At 43.3% G+C, this 22,038-nt stretch overlaps 1 protein-coding gene across 1 annotated transcript; it reads right to left on the bottom strand.

Moving 5' to 3' along the window:
* Positions 1 to 1,238: 1,238 nt before the first annotated feature.
* Positions 1,239 to 20,138, bottom strand: soat2 (sterol O-acyltransferase 2). The gene is made up of 15 exons (XM_034694650.1): positions 20,004 to 20,138; positions 19,850 to 19,908; positions 19,525 to 19,661; positions 19,365 to 19,418; positions 18,604 to 18,711; positions 17,494 to 17,776; positions 12,929 to 13,004; positions 12,060 to 12,144; positions 8,687 to 8,732; positions 8,253 to 8,382; positions 7,662 to 7,759; positions 5,836 to 5,934; positions 5,482 to 5,617; positions 4,800 to 4,945; positions 1,239 to 1,972 (listed from the first exon to the last, which is right to left on the bottom strand). Exons 1-15 carry the CDS (start codon positions 20,080 to 20,082, stop codon positions 1,916 to 1,918), a joined length of 1,593 nt encoding a protein of 530 aa, XP_034550541.1. The 5' UTR covers positions 20,083 to 20,138; the 3' UTR covers positions 1,239 to 1,915.
* Between the last annotated feature and the right edge of the window lie 1,900 nt (positions 20,139 to 22,038).

Here is a 22,038-nt window from a genome sequence, read left to right on the forward strand (position 1 = left end):
CTGCGATGAGCTGTAACTCACTTTGTCTAAATCTTACCCTGTTGCATGTTTTTAAAATTTCATATAGAATATGAAAACAATCTATCTTGTTGCTGATTGTCTCAATGCTCTTAGTTTTGTGCTTCACAAAGAGGCCTCAGTATAAATATCAGTCTGTTCTATGACCAGCTAAAAACCCACATATATTTATCACATAAATCTGCAGTAGCTCTCTGCTCCACAAACCCTTCCTGCTCATTGTTTTGGTTTCAGCAGCGACTCTTCTGCTTTGGTTCATTCTCATAGCAATCATATTTATCACATTAATCTGCAGTATCTCTCTGCTCTACAACCCATTCCTGCTCATTGTTTCGGTTTTAGCAGCGACTCTACTGCTTTGGTTCATTCTCATAGCACTAAACGTTATCTCTTAAAGTTGCAGTTGACCTTTGTGACCTGACAAACAGCTTGTCTAAGCCTGAATGGATATTAATAAAGGAGAATTTAGCAGCTACAAAGCTTAGCATTACTCTTAGCGGGGTTAAAAGGTGAGTGCATTTTGGTTGTCCACTCAGACAGCAGGAGACGTGACTTCAAATAAATATCATTATCGACATTTGGCTCCCAGGGGGCCAAATTCTGCCTCACTTCGGGCATATAATGCTATGATAATTTACTCTTCTGCGTGATTTCATTTAAAATTCAGCTCAGTGGAGAGGATTGAGTCGTCTCATTAATGGCTGCAGTGGACAACTGCATCCATCAAATGAATAAAATATCTATATGACAGCCCATTCATTTAGTTAAAAAAAGATGTTAAATCAGATGAAGAAACACCGAAAAAAGGCAGTGCTTACATTTAGCAAACATAAATCATAACAGGTTTTATTTTACTATCGATACCAGCTGTCCTGCTGTGCCTCCCTGAGCTCCTCTGGTATTACAGTATATCAGTTTACAGAACATTACATCACTAATGCAAATGTTAATCCTGTTCTTCCTGTATGACTTCAGAGGGACGTGGCAGGCAGACAAACCCAGACTTTGTGAAACACTGATAAGAAGCTGCTCAGCTTGGCCTGTACTGTATTTGAGTGTACCTGCTCTCTCAACCAATCCTAATCAGCTGAATGTCAACCAAGGCAGGATTAAACCTGCTACACACACTGCAGGCCAGGTGCCCTCACCGTGCCAAAGCCTGCTGGAGTTGTCACTGATTTAAAGGAAAGTACAAATAAAGACAAAAGGGTGAAACAAGGTGATAGCAAACCTCTTGTTTTGAGTTAAGTAAACACATCTGACTTTAATGTTACATTTTTAAGAACTTACTTTAACAAAAACATTCACTTATTCAAATATTTACATTGAGGAAAGTAAGAGGTTGAAATATAGCCTAGAAAATGTATAGCACATATTTTCTCATATGTTTTAGTTTGTATATGAGACAGGAGGTGATTAGCCTAGCTTAGCATTAAGACTAGTAACAGGAGGAAAAGCCTGGCTTTGTGCAAAGGTGAAGAATCTGCTTATCATCTGTAATTCTCACATATGAATATATCTTACTTGTTAAATCCGTAAACACTTTGTCTTTATACAAACCACTTATTAATTATAATGCTACAGCTTTCTTACAAACATTTGGTAAACAATAAGTCAGATACAACCATTTTCAGGAGAGTCACACACCACCTGATATAAACAGTATTTAATACTGCTGCAAATAAAACATTTAGAAGGTCTAAATCGGTGACATAAGGAAAACTTCACAACAACACCCAGAAGAAAAGTGACTGGATCAACACACCAAAATCAGGAATCGTTTATGTACACATCTTTCAAGTAGTTCTTGCTTCCTCTCTGCTATGTTCAGTCCATTGTGGCTTTAAATCCTCCATCCTTTCATCATTTATCCCTCCGGACCAGAAGAAAAGCAGCTTCATCTCTGGTAGCTGCAGGACCACGATCGAGGTGTCACCAACTCCAGGAAACTATTCTGTTAAAGAAGAGTAGAAGAATTGCTTTAAATATTCATAAAGTGCTCCTGCTTCTAGTCACATTATCTGTAATCCTTTTATAAATTGTGTACATATAATTTAATGTCATTTCATCATCATGTGATAATCTTATTGTAAGGATGTCACTTCTATTTATAGGCAGCAGTTATCTGTGTTAAGCCATTGTGTGTGTGTGTGTGTGTGTGTGTGTGTGTGTGTGTGTGTGTGTGTGTGTGTGTGTGTGTGTGTGTGTGTGTGTGTGTGTGTGTGTGTGTATGCGTGTGTGTGACAGTGCCTGTGGTTTAAGAGGATGGGTTAGCTGGGGTGCAGGCGTTTGTAGTGGAGTAAGTATGTTAAGTACATCTGCCCAGCTGTCACGCAAATCCCTCACATCTGTGACTACATCAAACACTTGAGCCGAGGAGGAGGGTTTTTAAGAGTTAAATACATGTCAGAGTTCTTACAAACTCAACATGTGGCTCTTGTACGTGGGTTGGTGTATTGAATGTTTTGTCTATTTTAGAACATATTTCCACTATATTTGTGTTACAAAATGTTTGCATGGGGTGTGTGTGGTAACAGATGCTCATGAATGACTGTAGAACAGATGACAGAAGAGTTAGTCGAATTCATCTGGCTAGTTGCAACAGTATGACGTTTGACATGAAAGAACTCAAACCAGTCGTTAGGTAGTGTGTATCTTTGAGTTTTAAAGCTTTTGGCCTGATCTGATGTTATATGTATTCCACGATTTTTCACCTTCTGTTCTACTTTTTGCTGAGGAGGGGTCAATGTGCTGTCTAATGACATCAGTGCAATGCCTTACTCTACAAACAACGCCCATTATCTGTTTCTGTAAGAGCAGGATTTTTAAGGTCTCTGCTGGTGTGTAAGATAGTTCATTAAGCCTTCAAACTGAAAAATAAATCCCTCAGAAGAATCCCACAGCACAGTTACATGTCTTCATATTTTCTGCTACAATAAGGGGGTCACAAATCAGACTTTCTGTCAGCTTTTATTGATTTTCTATTTTTTGACAAATTGCTGCCTCTGTCACAGTTTGTAGCCAAGAAAACAAAATTGAAATTAAAGCCGCAAGCGGCGATGTGCGGGCCCTCGTTCAAGCACCGCCTGATGTGCGCGAGTCCCAGATGTGCACGACCGCCTGATTTAAGCCACCGCCTGATGTGCTGCAGGTGTTGCTGTGCTGCCTAGGTTGAAACTGTGAGCTTACCTGTGCAGTTATCAGCATAGTGTACATTGCAGTACCACCTGTCACCAGTAGGTGCTGCTGTTGAGGGATGGACCCTGATCATGTGTATGTAAGATCAAACAAATGGAACACTGTATGAAGGAGCTATAAGTACTTCCTGTTTCATGGCGAGACATCAGAGTTTGAGGCGTGGCCACGCCCACATCCATTGACTTAGGAAGATTCCTTTGACAAATGTTCATCTGCAGTGTGACAACGACATTGTGAGCAAAGCAGTAGTTGATTGGATAAAAACTGTAGGACATGTGATTTTCTGCTGCAAGTAGGGGGCGCTATATGATATTGGTGAATATTTGTCTATAGAGGCGTTCAGGCTGGGGCACTTATCATGCATGACCGGTCTGAGCCTGATCCATTATTGCATATGAGAGATATTACTGTTTAGAGTTTTTCAAAATGTCCTCAAAATGTAGCGAAGTGCCACGCCCACACAAATTGACTTAGAGAAATTCTGTCCGTTATCTTTTGATCGTCAATCTGTCTACTCCAAAATGTGTGTGGTTGGGAGTTGATCGGAGCAAAATTGTAGGAGGAGTTTAAAGAAATACGTAATCTTGCGAATCGGGTAAAATCAAAATGGCCGACTTCCTGTTGGGATTTCACCACGACGTCAAGAGGATTTTTTGTAGGTCTTGGCATGATACCTATGCAAAAAAAATTTCATGCATGTACGTTGAACCGTCTTAAGGGGCTGGCTCTTTGAAACATAGGGGGCGCTATTGAGCCATTTTTGGGAATTTTTTCACGGGACCACCAAAATGTCGAAATTTTCGCCAGGCCTGGTCCATGTGCAACGTTTGGGGACTTTTGCACCGCGTTAAGGCAACCAAATTGGGGATTCAAAAGTCGGGAGAAACAATAATAATAATAATAATCCTTCGGGTTTCAAGAGGGCCTTCGCCCGACATTGTCGGTGCTCGGGCCCTAATAAAACATCCTAGAAAGCAAGCTTTTGACCCACTTTTAGTAGCTAGAAAATGAAGAGATAGTTGCTGTAGCTGCAGGTTTTTCGAAGGCCTTGCGGGAAGCTGAACTTTTTGAGTGTCTAGAACCTTCAGGTTTTCATCGTCCCCTTTCAGACATGAACTCCTGACATTTTCCAGATAGTTTCAGGACATTTAGGCAGTGGTATTTGTAAGGACTTGTCATTTACACATGCACCTCTAGGCGGATGTGCTCTCATTACTTTATACACTCCATTTGATTAAAATGGGGGGAGAGCGGCTGGGTAGCACATGCTGGAGGGGGAGAAGGAGTCTTCTGTGATGGTAACTGTGTCTGAGTTTGTTTTGCTACAGAATGTATGAGGACATTTCACCTGTACTGCGCCTGGTAATTTTACTAGAACTGTCAGGATAAAGTCCAAGGTAATAAAATCTGTCGCTTGCATTAACACATGCAGACTACCCAGGTGATGTTGGGATATTTTCAAGAGTGTTATACATGAGTGATACAGGCTGAAGAGAAACACAGAACAATCATCAATGTGTGCAGAAACTGATTGAGAAAGCATGAGTGAGATAATCCAGTTTGCGTGTAGGTGTAATACATACCCCTGTGCGAGGACAGTGTATCTGAGCGTACCACTCCTGGCAGTAAAGACACACCTGGACGCCCTGACCCAGGAAGAGACACACCCACATGATGACGTTGAACACGGGGCTCTGCCGCTTGTCGTTCATGGTAAAGTTAAACACCACTAAGAGAGGACAGCATGAGAGAACACATCCTGTTAGTGGCTGTTTGTTTAGTGAGAGTCTTTCTGTAGTTAAACAGAATTTATGTGTCATTACAGGTAGCAGGGACAGGGATAAACAGTCAGAGCAGGGAATAACATGTTCAAATAACTGCCTTCTGGGTCCTAGAGGAGAGTACATAAAGTACAAGTGTACTTTTTGTAAATGCAATAATAAGCGTCCTCTCAAAGAGCTGCTAAATGTGTGTGAGAGTGAATAACTTGAGATTTTAACTTTAAAGCTTGAAGGCAGAGTGTGGAGGGGTACATTTACATATTTTAACAAGCAATTCAGAGACAGAGCTTCAGCACAATAATGAGATACAGGGCAGACTTAAGTTTTTTCTCTGCATATTTTCTATCATTTTTTTTCCCGGCTCATCTGAAACACAATCTTACTATTAAATGCTTTTCAGCAGCCAGGTCAGAGTACAAGATACCACTAGTTTCTGTTCACAAATAGGAAAAATAGTTCCCTGGATAATGAGTATAACAGTCACCTCCAAAGACAGCAAAGAGAAAGAACAGGACGGGATAAAAGAAGCCAAAGCCCATGGCCAAGGCGTACTCGTGGACGACAGCAGAGACGATGAACACAGAGAGCATAGCAGCTGTTCGGAATTTCCTTTTGGACAGCTGCAGGGATCAGAGACAGAACACACAGAGAGAGGGTTTTGGCTCAAAGTTCAGAGGTCAGGCTGGTTCAGAGGAATTTGTGTCACTAGAATTGCAGGGGGAGTGTTAAACTACTTCACTCACTTCATAATAAGACATGTCACTTTGGAAATACAGACAAAACTAATAGTAGCACTTCACTTTTTGTCTGTTATCTATTTAGTTGTGTTTTCACTCACCCAGAGGAAGTCTCTGTATCCATAGCAATAGAGCCAGTCGTGAACCACCACATTCCATGTACGGTAATAGTTGGCAAAAGACGTAGAGTTCCACCAATCCTGGAAACACAGTATTAAAATGAGTGTGGATTAGTATAGCATAAATCATCTCATCTTCTGTGTTTTTTTCTGTTATGTTAAGAAAAAAATAACAGGCATAGACTGCTTACACCTCCCTTCATGTGAAGGCCCAGTGGCGTCACAGAGTTACCTCCTAAGGTAATAGGGCTCATGTGTGCTCAATGCCGCTAAAACACTATCATAGAGATAAGGCAAATAGAGCTTAGAAGCAAAGCAAATAGACCTTTATTGTCCTTTCACAAGGAAATTTGTTACCACAGTCTGTCCAGGGCATACTTGGAAAAAAATAAATATAGAACATCTACACCACCTGGAGAAATACAAACAGCACACATCTACCCACATACCCCACATGAACCCACATACACACAAACAGCCCTCCAAAATACTATCTCCTTTATGTGACCAAATTGTAGCTTACTCTTCTTCAACATTTTTGTTGATACAGTTTTGTTTTCCTTTATTGAATCAATGTGAGAAATTTACATTGCTCTTATAATCTACAGCCAGGAGGTGATTAGCTTGGGCTAGAATAAAGGCAATAAGTAGCGAGCCTGGCTCTCTTCTAAACCTAAAAGTTTATCAATTGATAGATTGTACGGTTTTGTTTTTTTTACTTATTTCTCGAACAGACATTTAAAGATGGCATTGTGGTGTTTTAAGAGAGGGTATTAGATTGTGCACTACAATTTTAAGATCTTCTGGTTTACTTCTCCCCAAGCACGTTTTAGCAGCATCTTCCATATTTACTTTTGTGCATAGCCTTTACACTGTTCTCGTATGTACGTCGCTTTGGATAAAAGTGTCTGCTAAATGACATTGTAACATTGTAAGTAAGTAAGTAAGTAAGTAAGTAAGTAAGTAAGTAAGTAAGTAAGTAAGTAAGTAAGTAAGTCAGTAAGTCAGTAAGTAAGTCAGTAAGTAAGTAAGTCAATTTTATTTAGTATAGCACCTTTCATAGAATAAAATCACAAAGTGCTTCACAGGAAAAATATTCAATTTAAAATGAAATCATAAAACATTCAAATGAAATCATAAAACAGTATTGTAACATTGTAACATCTTTGCTCTTCTCCATCACAAACTCACATTCCTCTTCATTTTTTTACAAAGAAAAAATGACAGAGGGTATAGCGTTCATGAAAAAAAAGGTCTGTCCACTTTATCTCACAAATAACCCACTGTATCTGTACACCCACTGTATCACTAAAGCTTATAAGGGCTTGTGGGTTGGTTTTAAGGTAGCCTTGCTAGCTACTCTTTAGTGGTAGCCCTGTCTTTAAGACACAGAAGTAAAAGTTCTATAATTTTTTATGTACAACTATTTGGACTCTTTGCAATATTGTCTAGAAACGATGGTTGAAACATTTTTTACACCAAAACAAATCTACCAACTTAAAATCAACACGACTCTGAACTTGCAGCTGCACAACCGTTAAAGCATTGAATGGCATTCCCCGTAGGGAAGAGGCAAACAGCAAGAGCAGGCTGATGTTTTTATACACAGCCTGTGGAATTTTTTTCTTGTTCAAGAGAAATCTGTTTCAACAGTATCTTATAACAGATTGTTTTGGGACCATTAGGCCACCCGACTGTTCTTTCACTTGGCATTGATAATTGTTTTGCCATCTGGAAAAGCAAGTAAATCTTCAGATAATATGTTCACAGGAGAGTTAATGCCACTCAGAATCAGCCATGGCACACACCTTGTAGAACATCCTGTCAGCAAAACGCAGCAGCTCCCCAAAGAGGTTGAGCCAGCAGTGCAGGAAGGCGAAGAAACACAACAGCAGGAGCATAATACCTGAGAGAGAGAGAGAGAGAGAGAGAGAGAGAGAGAGAGAGAGAGAGAGAGAGAGAGAGACTTTTATTCTGGGCACTGCTCCCAGCCTTCTCATAAGAAATGCAACTTGACACTGATGTACTTATATCAGCACTTACTCAAAGAGCTATTCAATTAAATGGAGTAATAAAAAAGCCAGTCTTTGATACCTGTATCTGATTGCATAACATCATCCTCGCTCTTATCAGTGACTTTAAAACACAAGAGACTCATTTCCTCTATTTCCATATTAAGTGATATATTAACCGGCACTGACTCATATATATATATAAAAGATAACAGAGGTCCCAAGCAGAAGTACTGCTACAGATGGAGTCAAAGATGACCTTTAATTTATGTGTTTGTTGTACACAGACTTCATGTTAATATTTCCTGATTATCCACTTGGTCTTCCTCTGAACATCAAACGAGTTTAGTTTGAGTCCACAGTGTGAAGCACAGTAAAGCACAGTACCTGGTAATATTGAGTGGAACACAGCCAGAACCATCGTCCTTTTACTGAAAGGCTGGCTGGTTGAAGGTCTGAAGACAGGGATACAAAGGCGGACCAGGATGAAGTAGCTGTAAAACAGACATCCCAAGATCTGCAAGTAGACAGTTCAACAGTTAAACAAGGCTTCAAAGTGACCTTTGGAAAAAAAAAGGCCTGGTTTTGATATCAGCAAAGCAAAACACGAGATAGGTCTGATAATAACAGATATCAAACCTTAAAGCAATAAGCAATCAAGTTTATTTCGTAATTATACTACAATAAAAAAGTGTTACAGTTTGAATGACATCTAGCTCAGATCTTATCTAGGTCAGTAAACCAATGAAGGCATAGTAGTCTCTGCCAAATAGGTTTGAATGGAAATAGAAATTAATGCTCAAAATGAAATTTTATCTCACCATGCCAAGAGTGATGCCAACGTATCTCCATCTTATGTGGGTATTTCTGTGAAAAGAGCAGGATATATTACAAATTCAATCCACACATGAACACTTATGGACTTAGACAGTATGGGTAATTATCATATATAGAATGAATGAACACTTGGACTAGATGAGCATGATAAGAACTACTTTTAAAGGTGACATATCACGCTTTTTTCATCAAAATACATTGGTCTAAGAGGTCCCCAAAACATGTCTTTAAAGTTAATGCTCAAAAAAACACTTTGAAATCAGATTTTTGCATGCCTGAAGAACCCTCTTCTTCAGCCCTGCTCAGAACGGTCAGTTTTCTCTCTGACCACGCCCCCTCAGGAAGTGGATATCCCCTCGGCTCTCCAGCACGTTGATCTAATGTTTACACGTTGGCTGAATATACACGGCTGCTCACAGATCGTGTTACTTCAACCCTCTAAATCTGATCCAGAAGCTGATCCTGACGGAGAGGCGCCTGCAGCAGGACCTTTCTGAACGATTGGTCATAGATTTAGTGTTTCTTGTTGTTTTATTTATCAGTATGTAGACGTGTGTCTTGGTACACAGCTACGAACATGTAGCTATGTGGCTATGCTAACTAGTGCTAGCACTTATCCATGATAAATAAAAATCATCCACTAGATCTTCAAATCTGCAGACGTGGGGAGTAAAAGCGACCTCTGCCAGAAAGGCAGCAGGACCTTTCTGAAGGATTGGTCACAGATTTTGTGTTTCTTGTTGTTTTATTTGTCAGTATGTCGACGTGTGTCTTGATACACAACTACGGACATGTAGCTATGTGGCTATGCTAACTAGCACTAGCACTTTTCCATGAAAAATAAAAATCATCCACTAGATCTTCAAATCTGCAGACGTGGGGAGTAAAACCGACCTTTGTGTTTATTAAGACAGCCTACAACCAGCATGCCTCCCTCCTAAGCTCCTTGTTAGCACACATGTGTGCAGGGAATGAAAAACGGAGGAAGGGTTCAGTATTATTTTATGCAGTCTATGGGCTGAACAAGCTCTGAGCTCTGACCTCCGTGACAGACCGGATATTGTTGTGACGTAACAAAAACACAGAAGTCTGAAACGGCTCGTTTCACACACATTTACAGAAAGGTGGAGAAATCAGAACAGGGGCAGAATGGATTTTTTTCATTTTCGGGGGGTTTGTAGACATGCCAGGGAAACATATTTCAGGTAGAGAACCATTAAAAAGTCGATTTTGCATGATATGTCACCTTTAGTCACAGAAACCATGTTTGAGAAAAATGTATTTAACGTACATTTTCATTTTATAGCCTGACCCTGATTCCATCTGTTAACAATGGTTAGGCAGAGTTTGTGACCTCTACCGCTGTCAGTCAGCAGGGGGAGCTTTAAGTGTTTAGGCTTCACAGTCAGTGAACACAGTCTCCATTTTAAAGCTGGGGTTGGTAGTCAGATATAGATCCACTTTTTGTTATAGTGGCTAAATCGATCTTTATGTCCTGATGGCAATCAATACATAATGTGTTCTTAAAAAAGAGCAAAAAAAAAAATCTCTATCTACAGCCAGAGCAAACCTGGGAGAACAACAACCAATCCCCGCCTTTAGGGTCCAATTTACGAAACCAATCAAATCCCATTCTGCCATTCTGCCCGCCTCCTGCGCGTACACTTTCCCGGCGTGCACTCCCCGTCCCCTGCCTCTGCTTCCCTTGCCTCTATTTACTGCCCCTCTTGCTCAACCTCGGGCCTGTCCCCTCTGACTTGATGAGGTGCTTTGCTCAGGACTGTAGTCCGGATCAGAGTCTAAAAAGCTCTCAACATGGGGGCTCTGACAAGTACGACTGGATATTCACAGTTGTGAGTACTAATAACAGCCATATTTGTTTGTGTTTTTAACTTTCACTATGATAATGTTTTGGGGTTTCTTACCGCTGAGTGAGACATGAGTTGACGTAGTGCAAAACACAAACGATGTGCTGAGGACCGGTTTTGAATCCGTCATGATCATATGGTCGCGAATCAGCGGCACTAGTGCATGTGAGCGGGGGCGTCGTTTTGGAGGAGCTCCAAGGGGAGGGGGGGAGGGGTAAGACAGAGTCCCGAGGAAATGCTACATTCAAATTCATGCTAGTTTTCTGTGACTACCAACCTATTTTATACAGTCTATGCTACCAACCCTAGCTTTAACATACAGTCGATGGTAATTGCATGTTATATGTCAGGAAAGTTTGTTATTTTTATATTATGTTGTAAGATGTATAATTGGCTGTGTTTTGACCTAAAATATAATGAAGGTTTTTTAACAAAACATTTTTTTTTACAGCAGAAGTTCGCAGTCATAGAAATCCATTAACCTCAAGAAATTGTTCCTGATCTATGCAAAAGCAAAGTAATTTCTAGTAATTGCAACTCAACTGCTACTGTGATGCAGAGTAAAGTATGTCACAATATCTAATAATGCAACAACATGTGCAGCCTTCTCACTCTGACATCTCTCCATTCGTGCATGTTTGTAGCACAATCAATAACAGTTTAAAAAAAAAAACAGGATTTCCCCCGGAGGATTAACTAATTATGTCTTCTTCTCAAAGGTACAGTGTGTAGTATTTAGCAGCAAATAGCAGAACAGACTTGAAATATAATATTCCTAAGTATGTTTACACTAGTGTTTCAGTGTTTCAGCTGAATATGAAAATTGTTGTGTAAATGCTTTTGTGAACTTAGAATGAACCTTTAATATCTACATTAGGAGCCGGTCCAGTAAAATTTTATGGAGGATCATACTCATCATGCAGCACAGCAGCTTCTTGTCCTTGAAGGTCACCGTTGCTTGTGGAGCTTTACTAATGGGAGGGGTGAGCAAGGGAGCGTCTAGAAACTGGCAGCTAGATATCACTAAATAAACCCATTTCTACACACTGTGCCTTTAAGAAATATAAACTGTTTATACGTTTGTCATAAATTCTTATTGAGGTCTTAAAATCTAACAATAAATTCAAGATGCTTTAACTCAATCACGACATACTAATGTTTAGAAGCATCTTGTAAGGACTCATAATGGCTTTGTTACCAATTAACTAATGCTCTTTACAATACATGCAATAATACCACAGCACTCTGACATGTCACATGTCTTACATGAGGATATTTTTAGCACTGAATTAATTTATGCTTTCTATAGTCCAAGAGAGATCCTCAGGTTTGCTGATAGAGCAAAATGCTACCACTTTGCTGTCATAAAATGTTAATGTACATGTCCATTACACGTCAGGTTCACTCACATTATCGTGAGTCACTGCTTAAGATAAAAGACCACAGCATAAGCTAACAGGGTCCAGGTCAGAGGGGTGACTTGACTTACCGAGGGTATGATTCTCTGTAGATGAGCGTTGGACAGAAGAGGAAGTACAGATAGCTGGACAATGTAGGGAATCTGGGGCTTTCTCCTGTAGAGCAAACACAATTCAATAAGTATGAAGATCAAAGTAGATAATTTCAGTTCTGGGTCTAAGTATATGGAAGTGAAATAGCTTTTAGAAGTGAAAAGATTTTGAAAAAAAATAGATTACATTAGCATCTAATTTCATGTGTCTTGTTTTATCATGTAGAATAATGCCAGCTGTTAACTGCTCCATTTGCAATTTCTGACACATTACTGAGTCTTAATGCAGAGAGCTTCAAACAAATGGCTTTAATACGACACAACGCTGGTGAATTGCTTCATATTTTTAAGCCATTGTGTGAAATTGCCTGGCTCATACCCTGAGATCTTTTGTAAATTATTAGCTGCACTTCAGTAAGGTCCAAACTTTCACTATTAAGGTCGTTTGAGAAGGAAAAGCTGTGCTTTCAGATGCAAATTGCGTGGAAGTGAATCATAAAAACTTGGTTTAAACCTCATTTTAAAACCACTTTCAGACTGCAGCAGAAAATCGAGACTTTTTCAACCTGCGTTCTGTCATTTTTACTGTTCTGCTTTACTGCAGCGAGTGAGTAAAAGAGAAGAACATTCTTCACCGCTAACAGGCTTTAACAATAGGATCTCAGTGGGCTGCACATACTCGAGCTTCTTTATTGTATGTGGGTGTAGCCATTGTTAGTTTCAACTTCAGCATGAATCATTGGGTGGCAGCCTGCTGAGTTCTGTTTAAGTCATTTTTCTCAGTGTCTGTGAACGCCACAGTGATGATGCTGCCTAAGGAGTAAATACACCTGACATCAATACAGTACCTTCCTTTGGTGGATTCTTGATAATAACGGGGGCTGTTTCTCTTACGAAAGAGTAGCTCTTCATCAGGAATCGAACCTTGAGGAGAATGGACAAAAGTTATGATGTGAAATGAAGCACAATACATCAGAAACAGACTCTTTGTTGTTCCTCGTTATTGTATGAAGTGACATCATGTCTGAGGTCAACACCCTTCACATCTTTGTGGCCTCAATCTCATTTGTCTGTGTTTATTGAGCTCAGGATTTATGATTTAGGTATTTTTCTGCTTCTGCTGTTATTACTCAGGAGGAAAGGGCAGAGCTACAGGGCAGATAAACGCGAAGAAAGAGCAGATGATAGAAGTGGTTTATCATAAACTGCAGTTCAGATGCATACAGTAGGGAACAACAGACCCTTTTTTTGGCTAATATGGGACTAAATGTACCAACTATGCATCAGGAAGTCATAAAGTGAGCTTTATAAAGGATGAAAATGAGCATTTCAAACAGCCGGATTGGACGCAGGTTTCGGATTGAGGACCAAGAACGAGTTTCCCAAAAGCATCTAAGCACTCGGATTATCTCACTCCCTTGAATGGAGCTAAAATGATCTTAGCACTAAGATGATTTTGGCCGGAGCAATAAAGAGGATGAGGAGGTATTACAGTGGGCAGTGTGGGTCCATGATGTTCAATCATTGGCTACACTCAGATCTTCTGTCCCTTTGGTGCTTTTCCAGCTGGAAGTCTCCCATCTCTGGTCAGCAAGCTTTACAGCTGATGGTGGTAATGAAGAGCTGCATTTATTATTTGGATTACCAATAATATGACACACTGTTATCTACAGTATAGGATTTTTCTAGCACAGCTCCTGACTAATATCATTTTAATACTTGGGATTTATTCTCTTCGATTTCTTTTTGCTGAACAGCCCTTCAAGGTGGGATAAAATCACTTTGATGGTGCTCCAAGAGTTTTCAAAGGGAGTGTAATGCTGTTTGAAAACTTAAGCTATTGTCCATCCATCCATCCATCCATCTTCTTCCGCTTATCCGGGTCCGGGTCGCGGGGGCAGCAGTCTCAGCAGGGAAGCCCAGACACTCCTCTCCCCGGCCACTTCCACCAGCTCTTCTGGGAGGATACCGAGGCGCTCCCAGGCCAGCTGAGAGACATAGTCTCGCCAGCGTGTCCTGGGCCTTCCCCGTGGCCTCCTCCCAGTCGGACATGCCCGAAACACCTCCCCAGGGAGACGCCCGGGAGGCATCCTAACCAGATGCCCGAACCACCTCATCTGGCTCCTCTCGATCCGGAGGAGCAGCGGCTCTACTTTGAGCCTCTCCCGGATGTCTGAGCTCCTGACCCTATCTCTAAGGCTGAGCCCAGCCACCCTGCGGAGAAAGCCCATTTCGGCCGCTTGTATTCGCGATCTCGTTCTTTCGGTCACTACCCACAGCTCGTGACCATAGGTGAGGGTCGGAACGTAGATTGACCGGTAAATTGAGAGCTTTGCCTTCTGGCTCAGCTCTCTCTTCACCACGACAGACCGGTACAGCGCCCGCATCACTGCAGACGCCGCCCCGATCCGTCTGTCAATCTCCCGCTCCCTTTTCCCCTCACTCGTGAACAAGACCCCGAGATACTTGAACTCCTCCGCCTGGGGCAAAGACTCCCCTCCGACCCGGAGAGGGCAGGCCACCCTTTTCCGACTGAGCACCATGGCCTCGGACTTGGAGGTGCTGATCCCCATCCCCGCTGCTTCACACTCAGCTGCAAACCGTCCCAGCGCGAGCTGGAGGTCACCGCTCGATGGAGCCAATAGGACGACATCATCTGCAAAGAGCAGAGACGGAATCCCAAGGCCACCAAACCGGAAACCCTCCGCCACTTGGCTGCGCCTAGAAATTCTGTCCATAAAAGTTATGAACAGAACCGGTGACAAAGGGCAGCCCTGGCGGAGTCCAACCCCCACCGGGAACGAATTCGACTTACTGCCGGCAATGCGAACCAGACTCTGGCTCCGACAATACAGAGACTGAATGGCCCGTAACAACAAGCCATCCACCCCATATTCCCGGAGCACCCTCCAAAGGATACCTCGGGGGACACGGTCGTAAGCCTTCTCCAGGTCCACAAAGCACATGTGGACTGGTTGGGCAAACTCCCATGCCCCCTCCAGCACCCTCCCGAGGGTATAGAGCTGGTCCAGTGTTCCACGGCCAGGACGAAAACCGCATTGTTCCTCCTGTATCCGAGGTTCAACCAACAGCCGGACTCTCCTCTCCAGCACCCTAGAGTAGACTTTCCCAGGGAGGCTGAGGAGTGTGATCCCCCTATAGTTGGAACACACCCTCTGATCCCCCTTCTTGAAAAGGGGGACCACCACACCCGTCTGCCACTCCAGAGGCACCGTCCCCGATGTCCATGCAACGTTGCAGAGGCGTGTCAACCAGGACAGCCCTACAACATCCAGAGCCTTGAGGAACTCGGGGCGGATCTCATCCACCCCCGGGGCCCTGCCGCTTCGGAGCTGTTTGACTGCCTCTGCGACCTCGGCCCCAGTGATGAACGAGCCCACCACCAAATCCCCCGGCTCCGGTCCCTCCTCGGAATGCATGTTGGTGGAATTGAGGAGATCCTCGAAGTATTCCTTCCACCGCCCGACTATACTCTCAGTCGAGGTCAGCAGCTCCCCATCCACACTGTAAACAGTGCGAACAAAGGGCCGCTTCCCCTTCCTAAGCCGTCGGACAGTTTGCCAGAACCTCTTCGAGGCCGACTGAAAGTCTTCCTCCATGGCCTCACCAAACCTCTCCCACGCCCGAGTTTTCGCCTCGCCAACCGCCCGGGCCGCAGATCGCTTGGTCTGCCGGTACCTGTCAGCTGCCTCCGGAGTCCCACAAGCCAGCCACGACCTGTAGGACTCCTTCTTCAGCTTGACGGCACCCTTCACCTCTGGTGTCCACCAGCAGGTTCGGGGATTACCGCCACGACTGGCACCAACAGCCTTGCGACCGCAGCTCCGGACAGCCGCCTCAGCAATGGCAACGTTGAACCGGGCCCATTCCGACTCCATGTCCCCCGCCACCCCCGGAACGCGGTCAAAGCTTTGCCGGAGGTGGGAGTTGAAAACCAGCCTAACAGGGTCCTCCGCTAGACATTCCCAGCAGACCCTCACTGTTCGTTTGGGTCTGCCAGGTCTGTCCGGCATCCTCCCCCGCCACCTGATCCAACTCACCACCAGGTGGTGATCAGTTGACAGCTCTGCTCCTCTCTTCACTCGAGTGTCCAGAACATACGGCCGCAGATCAGCCGATACGACTACAAAGTCGATCAGCGATCTGCGACCTAGGGTGTCCTGGTGCCACGTGCACTTGTGAACACCCTTATGTTCGAACATGGTGTTCGTTATGGACAAACTGTGACTCGCACAGAAGTCCAACAACTGAACACCGCTCGAGTTCAGATCAGGCAGGCCGTTCCTTCCAATCACGCCCCCCCAGGTCACGCTGTCATTGCCCACGTGAGCATTGAAGTCCCCCAGCAGGACAATGGAGTCCCCAGTCGGGGCGCCTTCCAGCACCCGTCCCAAAGACTCCAAAAAGGGTGGGTACTCTGAACTGCCGTTCGGTGCATAAGCACAAACGACAGTCAGGACCCGTTCCCCGACCCGAAGGCGCAGGGAAACAACCCTTTCGTCCACCGGGGAAAACTCCAACACACAGGCAGAGAGCTGGGGAGCTATGAGCAAGCCCACACCCGCCCTCCGCCTCTCACCCGGTGCAACTCCAGCAAAGAAGAGGGTCCAACCCCTCTCGAGAAGGTTGGTTCCGGAACCCGAGCAGTGCGTAGAGGTGAGCCCGACTATATCTAGCCGGTATCTCTCAACCTCCCGCACCAACTCCGGCTCCTTCCCCACCAGAGAGGTGACGTTCCATGTCCCAAAAGCCAGTTTCCGTAACCGAGGATCGGACCGCCAAGGCCCCCGCCTTTGGCCGCCGCCCAATCCTCTTCGCACCGGACCCCTGTGAGTCCCCCTGCAGGTGGTGAGTCCACGGGAGGACGGATCCATGTATCCCATTCGGGCTGAGCCCGACCGGGCCCCATGGTTGAAGGCCCGGCCACCAGGCGCTCGCCTGCGGGCCCCAACCCCAGGCCTGGCTCCAGGGTGAGGCTCCGGTGGCCCTCCGGACAGGGTACACTTAGTCCTGTTCTTTCTCTTCATCAGGTGTCTTTGGGCCGCACTTTGTCTGTCCCCTCACCTAGGACCTGTTTGCCTTGGGAGACCCTACCAGGGGCAATTGCCCCCGACAACATAGCTCCTAGGATCATTAAGGCACTCAAACCCCTCCACCACGTTAAGGTGGCGACCCATGGAGGAGAGCTATTGTAGCAGAGGCTCACTCTCTGGCTTACACCTTTATCAGCCTGCAGTGAGGAGCAATGTAAGGCCCTTATGTGGCCCTTAAGGTGTTCTTTACAGTGTGTCTTTAGATGGTATGAATGATAGGCATCTGGTTCCTAAATGTTGGAGCCAAAATAGCCCAACTAAAAAGAACTTCTCAGACAAACAAACACACAAACACTCACCTGTTCAAGTATTACAATGAACCGAGAGGCCGGTGGCAGCTGGTTGTGTACGACCACGTGGACTGGGAAATGTCCCAGTACATACATCTGCAATGCAGACAGGACAAGGCCCATGCTGAGGGAGAGACCCAGCTTAGAGGGGACTCTGTGGTACCAAGACCCCCAAAGCACCAGGAAGCAATAGGGAACAAACAGGGTGTAGGCAAACATCACAAACCAGGCCAGGGTGACAGTTCCCAGCTTCCCAAAGGCGAAGAAGAGCAGGTCGAACTCCAGGACCAACCTGAGAATGAAGAAGAGGAGACAAAAACAATTATTTATGATACTGGATGAGTTTAGAATCAATTTTTACGATGTAGTTCCTGGAGTAGGAAACTTCAATATCTGGAAAATGTAAGGTGTTGCGCTTTGTTTGCCACTGTGGTTTGTTTTATTGATGTAAACTGGGTCATGAGTAACACGTTTAATTATTTTAAAGCATGACTGGCTTTAATGAGCAGCAGGCATAGTTATCAAATATTTTTCATTACTTCTTCCCATCTGAAAAATGCCCCTCTGGTGATTATAATAATGGATTGTTAACACCCAATCAGTGCAGGACTTCTAGGATTCAACACAGCATGCCAGCGAATGAGATATTAGACTATTTTATCACATCCATGTATAAAAATCAATGAAAACAGAGGCTGGGTTTTTCAAATCACTTCCACACAGCGGAGTTACCCACTGGCACTCGTACCCGAGGGAAAAATCTGAATTAAACTCACAACCCTGCGACTGCAAACAGCAACCCAATCATTACAGAGCTGCCCAAAGCAGCAGCTGAAAACTCAGAGGGATTGATTGCTCTATCTTTCTGCTGCCAGACAAGAAGAGAGGCAGGCAGGGAAGGAAGGAGGAAGGGAGGGAGGGAGGAAAGAAGGGAGGGACACAGTGAGGAAAATGAAAAGAAGATAAGAAGTGAGGAAGAAGTTTTTAAAGCCTTCTGGGTAATTAGATTCAGCTCAGGGTCAGGGGGTTTGATACATGTCAGTGTTGTAAACATACACGCCTCCACAAACACACACACACACATATACATGCACTTATATAATTGCACATCACACTGACCTGCCCTGGTCAATGTAGTCGACAGCCAGCGTGCTCATACAGAAGATGAGGAGGACGGCTATGAACATGTGGTAGATGGTTCTGATGTGGCTGATCTCAAAGAGTTCACTGATGAAGAGGAGGAAACACAAGGAAAGAAACTGTCAAAATACTATCAATAAAATATCTATTTTTGTGTTGGTGTACAAATCGGGTTTGGTGTTTTACTGTATATGCTCAGTGTTTATTCACAGATGATACACACAAACATGCTCTTTGCCTTTAACTTTGTATATGTATAATTAATTTTACAGAAGTGTAAACAGTACGCAAGATACCGTAATTCTTGATCTGCAGATTCAGATTGTCTGAATTTGTATGCATCAAGTTGCATAACTCTCCAAATATACATTCATAGGTCTCTAACATTTGAAGCTATCTCAGGTTAGGTTAGGGTTCTTTCATAGTTGGTTCTTAAAGATAGAGTACAGGACAGGTTAAGTTGGATACTTAATCTGGAAAAATCTACTTTGTAAAGGTATTACTCTGATAAAGACACAAAAATAAATAATGTTATGGGCTTGGAGAAGACCTGAGTTCATGTATGGAGCTCAAACTATTATAAAATGTCAACTGTATAGTTTTCTTCCTTATCTATGGGCAATATTTGAGCATCCTGCAGTGAGGAGCGTCTAATTGGAGATACTGGAGTTCACTCTGGGGCACCTTGCTATGTTTATGTGCTTCAAATAAGAAATAGACTTCCAGTCTTTCATACTCACTCCAGCAGTGATGGCCTCTCCATAAACACTTTACTGCTGTCCATTCTCTGGGAACTGAACCCAATGACAAAGAAAAAGAGAGACAGACACATTTAAAAGCAATGACAGGATGAACGTGTCATAAATGTAAGGGAAAATATCAGTTACTCTTGTTTCTCACCTGGATGTGGGTTTTACCGTCTTTCCGTTGACTGTTGGTTTGTTTTGTGTAAAAGGCTGGATGGACTCAGTCAGAGCTTTCTCTAGTATGTGACCAAGCTGATCCTGGACCTGCTCCAGGACCTTCAACTTCACCTTCTGTAGGAGGACACAGAGGAAAAAACACTGGTTCAGAATATGAATGAATCACTTCCCCTTCTTGTTGACTCCATGCTCTATGAAAAGTACAAACTGCTTTATACATTTCAAGAACTTATAAAATAAATCTAAACATTTGATGAGACAGAGAATGACAGAGGGAGAGAACAGGATCTAAGGCCACTAACCTGTGCATGTTTCTCCCACTGCCTCAGATCTTCAGCATGTGAATTATTATGGTCTCCAACTGAAGAGAGAAGAACATATGGAACATATAGGATAACACAGAAGTGAATGAACATATGAACAGACAAATGCAAGAAAAACAACCATGAAACACACCATGATTGGAGTTCTCCTCTGTCTGATGGGCTTGGATGTTTCTTCGGCACAGTCCGTTAGGTTGCTCGGCAGTCGTCATGGTTACAACTGGACCAGGCCAGAACAATTAGGAGGAACTTCTGTGATGCTGGTGGACAATCCTGTGTACATCAATACTGTAGGTTATTTCACAACCCAATTACTGTCTTACTATAAATATACAAACATTGCATATATTTATAAAGTGACACTTATTCAACAAGTATTTATAATTATGGGCCTGTATGTTGTAGTCCAGTATTTGGATATCAGATACCTTCGCCAGATGTGTTGTCCTTGTTTTAAGCATGTTTCTTGTTCTGTGTGTTAAGTGTAAGCAAAGCCCAGCTGTATTTGTATGGAACATTTCATACAAATAAAGCCCACCAAAGAATGTACTTTTATCGGAAGCTCAGGGGTTTTAATGTCGACACAACTTTTAAGAAGATATTTTATTCCTGTTTTATTGAATCGCTTTTAACTTTTTCAATGGTGTCCTGGTGTGGGTCGGCAAGTGCGAAAAATAAAAACAGACTGTAGGCTATTGGGAATATGTGCAGCAGGGTTGCGGGCAAACAACCTGCCTGACATGTCAAGCCTTTACAGAGCCAGGACCCTCAGCAAGGCCAGGTCCATTGTGGCTGACCCGTGCCATCCTCTTTTTTGTGAATTTCGCTGGCTTCCCTCAGGCCGCAGATTCGGAATTCCAAAAAGCAGGACAAATAGAAAAAGAAACTCTTTTGTACTGGTAGCAGCTAGCCTGGTTATTGTTTTAAATGTTTTATTGTCGGTGTAATAAAATGTTCACCGCTGACTGAAATACAAATTGCCCCCCGGGGATAATAAAGAAACCTTGAACACTGAGGCAATTCAAAGCGCTATAAAGAGTAGTAAAAACACAATGAAAAAGGCAAGATTTTCAAAGATTTAAATAATTATTCATTAAAGTTAGTTAACAAACGTGAGGTCCAGAGAAAACAAATGAAATGAACAAAGTTTTAGTTTAAAAATAAGTTTCGGCATGTGGAGGTAGAGGAGCATTGTAATAAGGGATTTTAGCTCAGACTTAGCCGTGGTCAGATTTGCGGAGTACTGATAAATCAAAGTACACATCCTTATATGTGCGAACATACTGCTAAAGAGCAGATTCTGATTCAGATTATTTACTGAGGCATAACAGTGTGATTTGAAAACTAACAAGGGTCCTGCATTAGTTGTCACTGTGTGATTAGTTTGATCAAGGCCCTCTATTAGCTAACTGCGTTTTTGGTCCATAACACCACCACACTGGTTACTTCTCCATTACGATCAATTAACATCAAGATGGGGCAATATTTCTGATATCAACTCTTTCAGAAACAAAGGTGTAGGGCTATGCAGAGGAGAAACACATTCTTCTTTTAAGAAGTGATGATATCAAAATTTCAGGAGCAGGGCCACACCTCAAACGCGCCTCTTCCGTTTTCCCATAAATTCAAACCTGACCATTTCCTCCTTTCTTGCTCTCGTTTCTGAATCCCTCCCTCCCTTCCCTTTCTCCTTCTGCTCCTCTCCTCCTTATCCATAGGGCCCTGAGGGGGTTCGTCGTGCCTGGGTGTTACGGCGGATCCCCTACAAAGCTTCCCCAAAGCAACAACGAGTTCAATATCGATCAATACAATAATCTGTAATCAATAAACTATCTTTCAAATCTCATTCTGTTGTTGGTGTGGTCCTTGCTAGTGAACGAGTGTTATTTCCAGTAATAGAGCTGCTGCTGTTACCACAACACAATGTATATCATTTTCTTTGTGATAATATCATAAAGACCATAAAAAAGATTAACAGTCACAACTAAGGAAAGCAGAAGTGCTGCGGGACAGCTTTGTAACAAAGTAATAGTAAGGGCTGGTGAGGAGCACTCTAAAACTGAGGTCATGGGCGCTCCCAGCAAATAAAATGCCTTCAGGGGAGACAGGTCCTAAAGGTCATGGGTTGTTTCTAAACAGTGGAGTCTGCTGTTCAGATTCAGACAGAG

The sequence above is a fragment of the Notolabrus celidotus genome, chromosome 1, assembly GCF_009762535.1.
Source record: "Notolabrus celidotus isolate fNotCel1 chromosome 1, fNotCel1.pri, whole genome shotgun sequence".
NCBI lineage: Eukaryota > Metazoa > Chordata > Actinopteri > Labriformes > Labridae > Notolabrus > Notolabrus celidotus.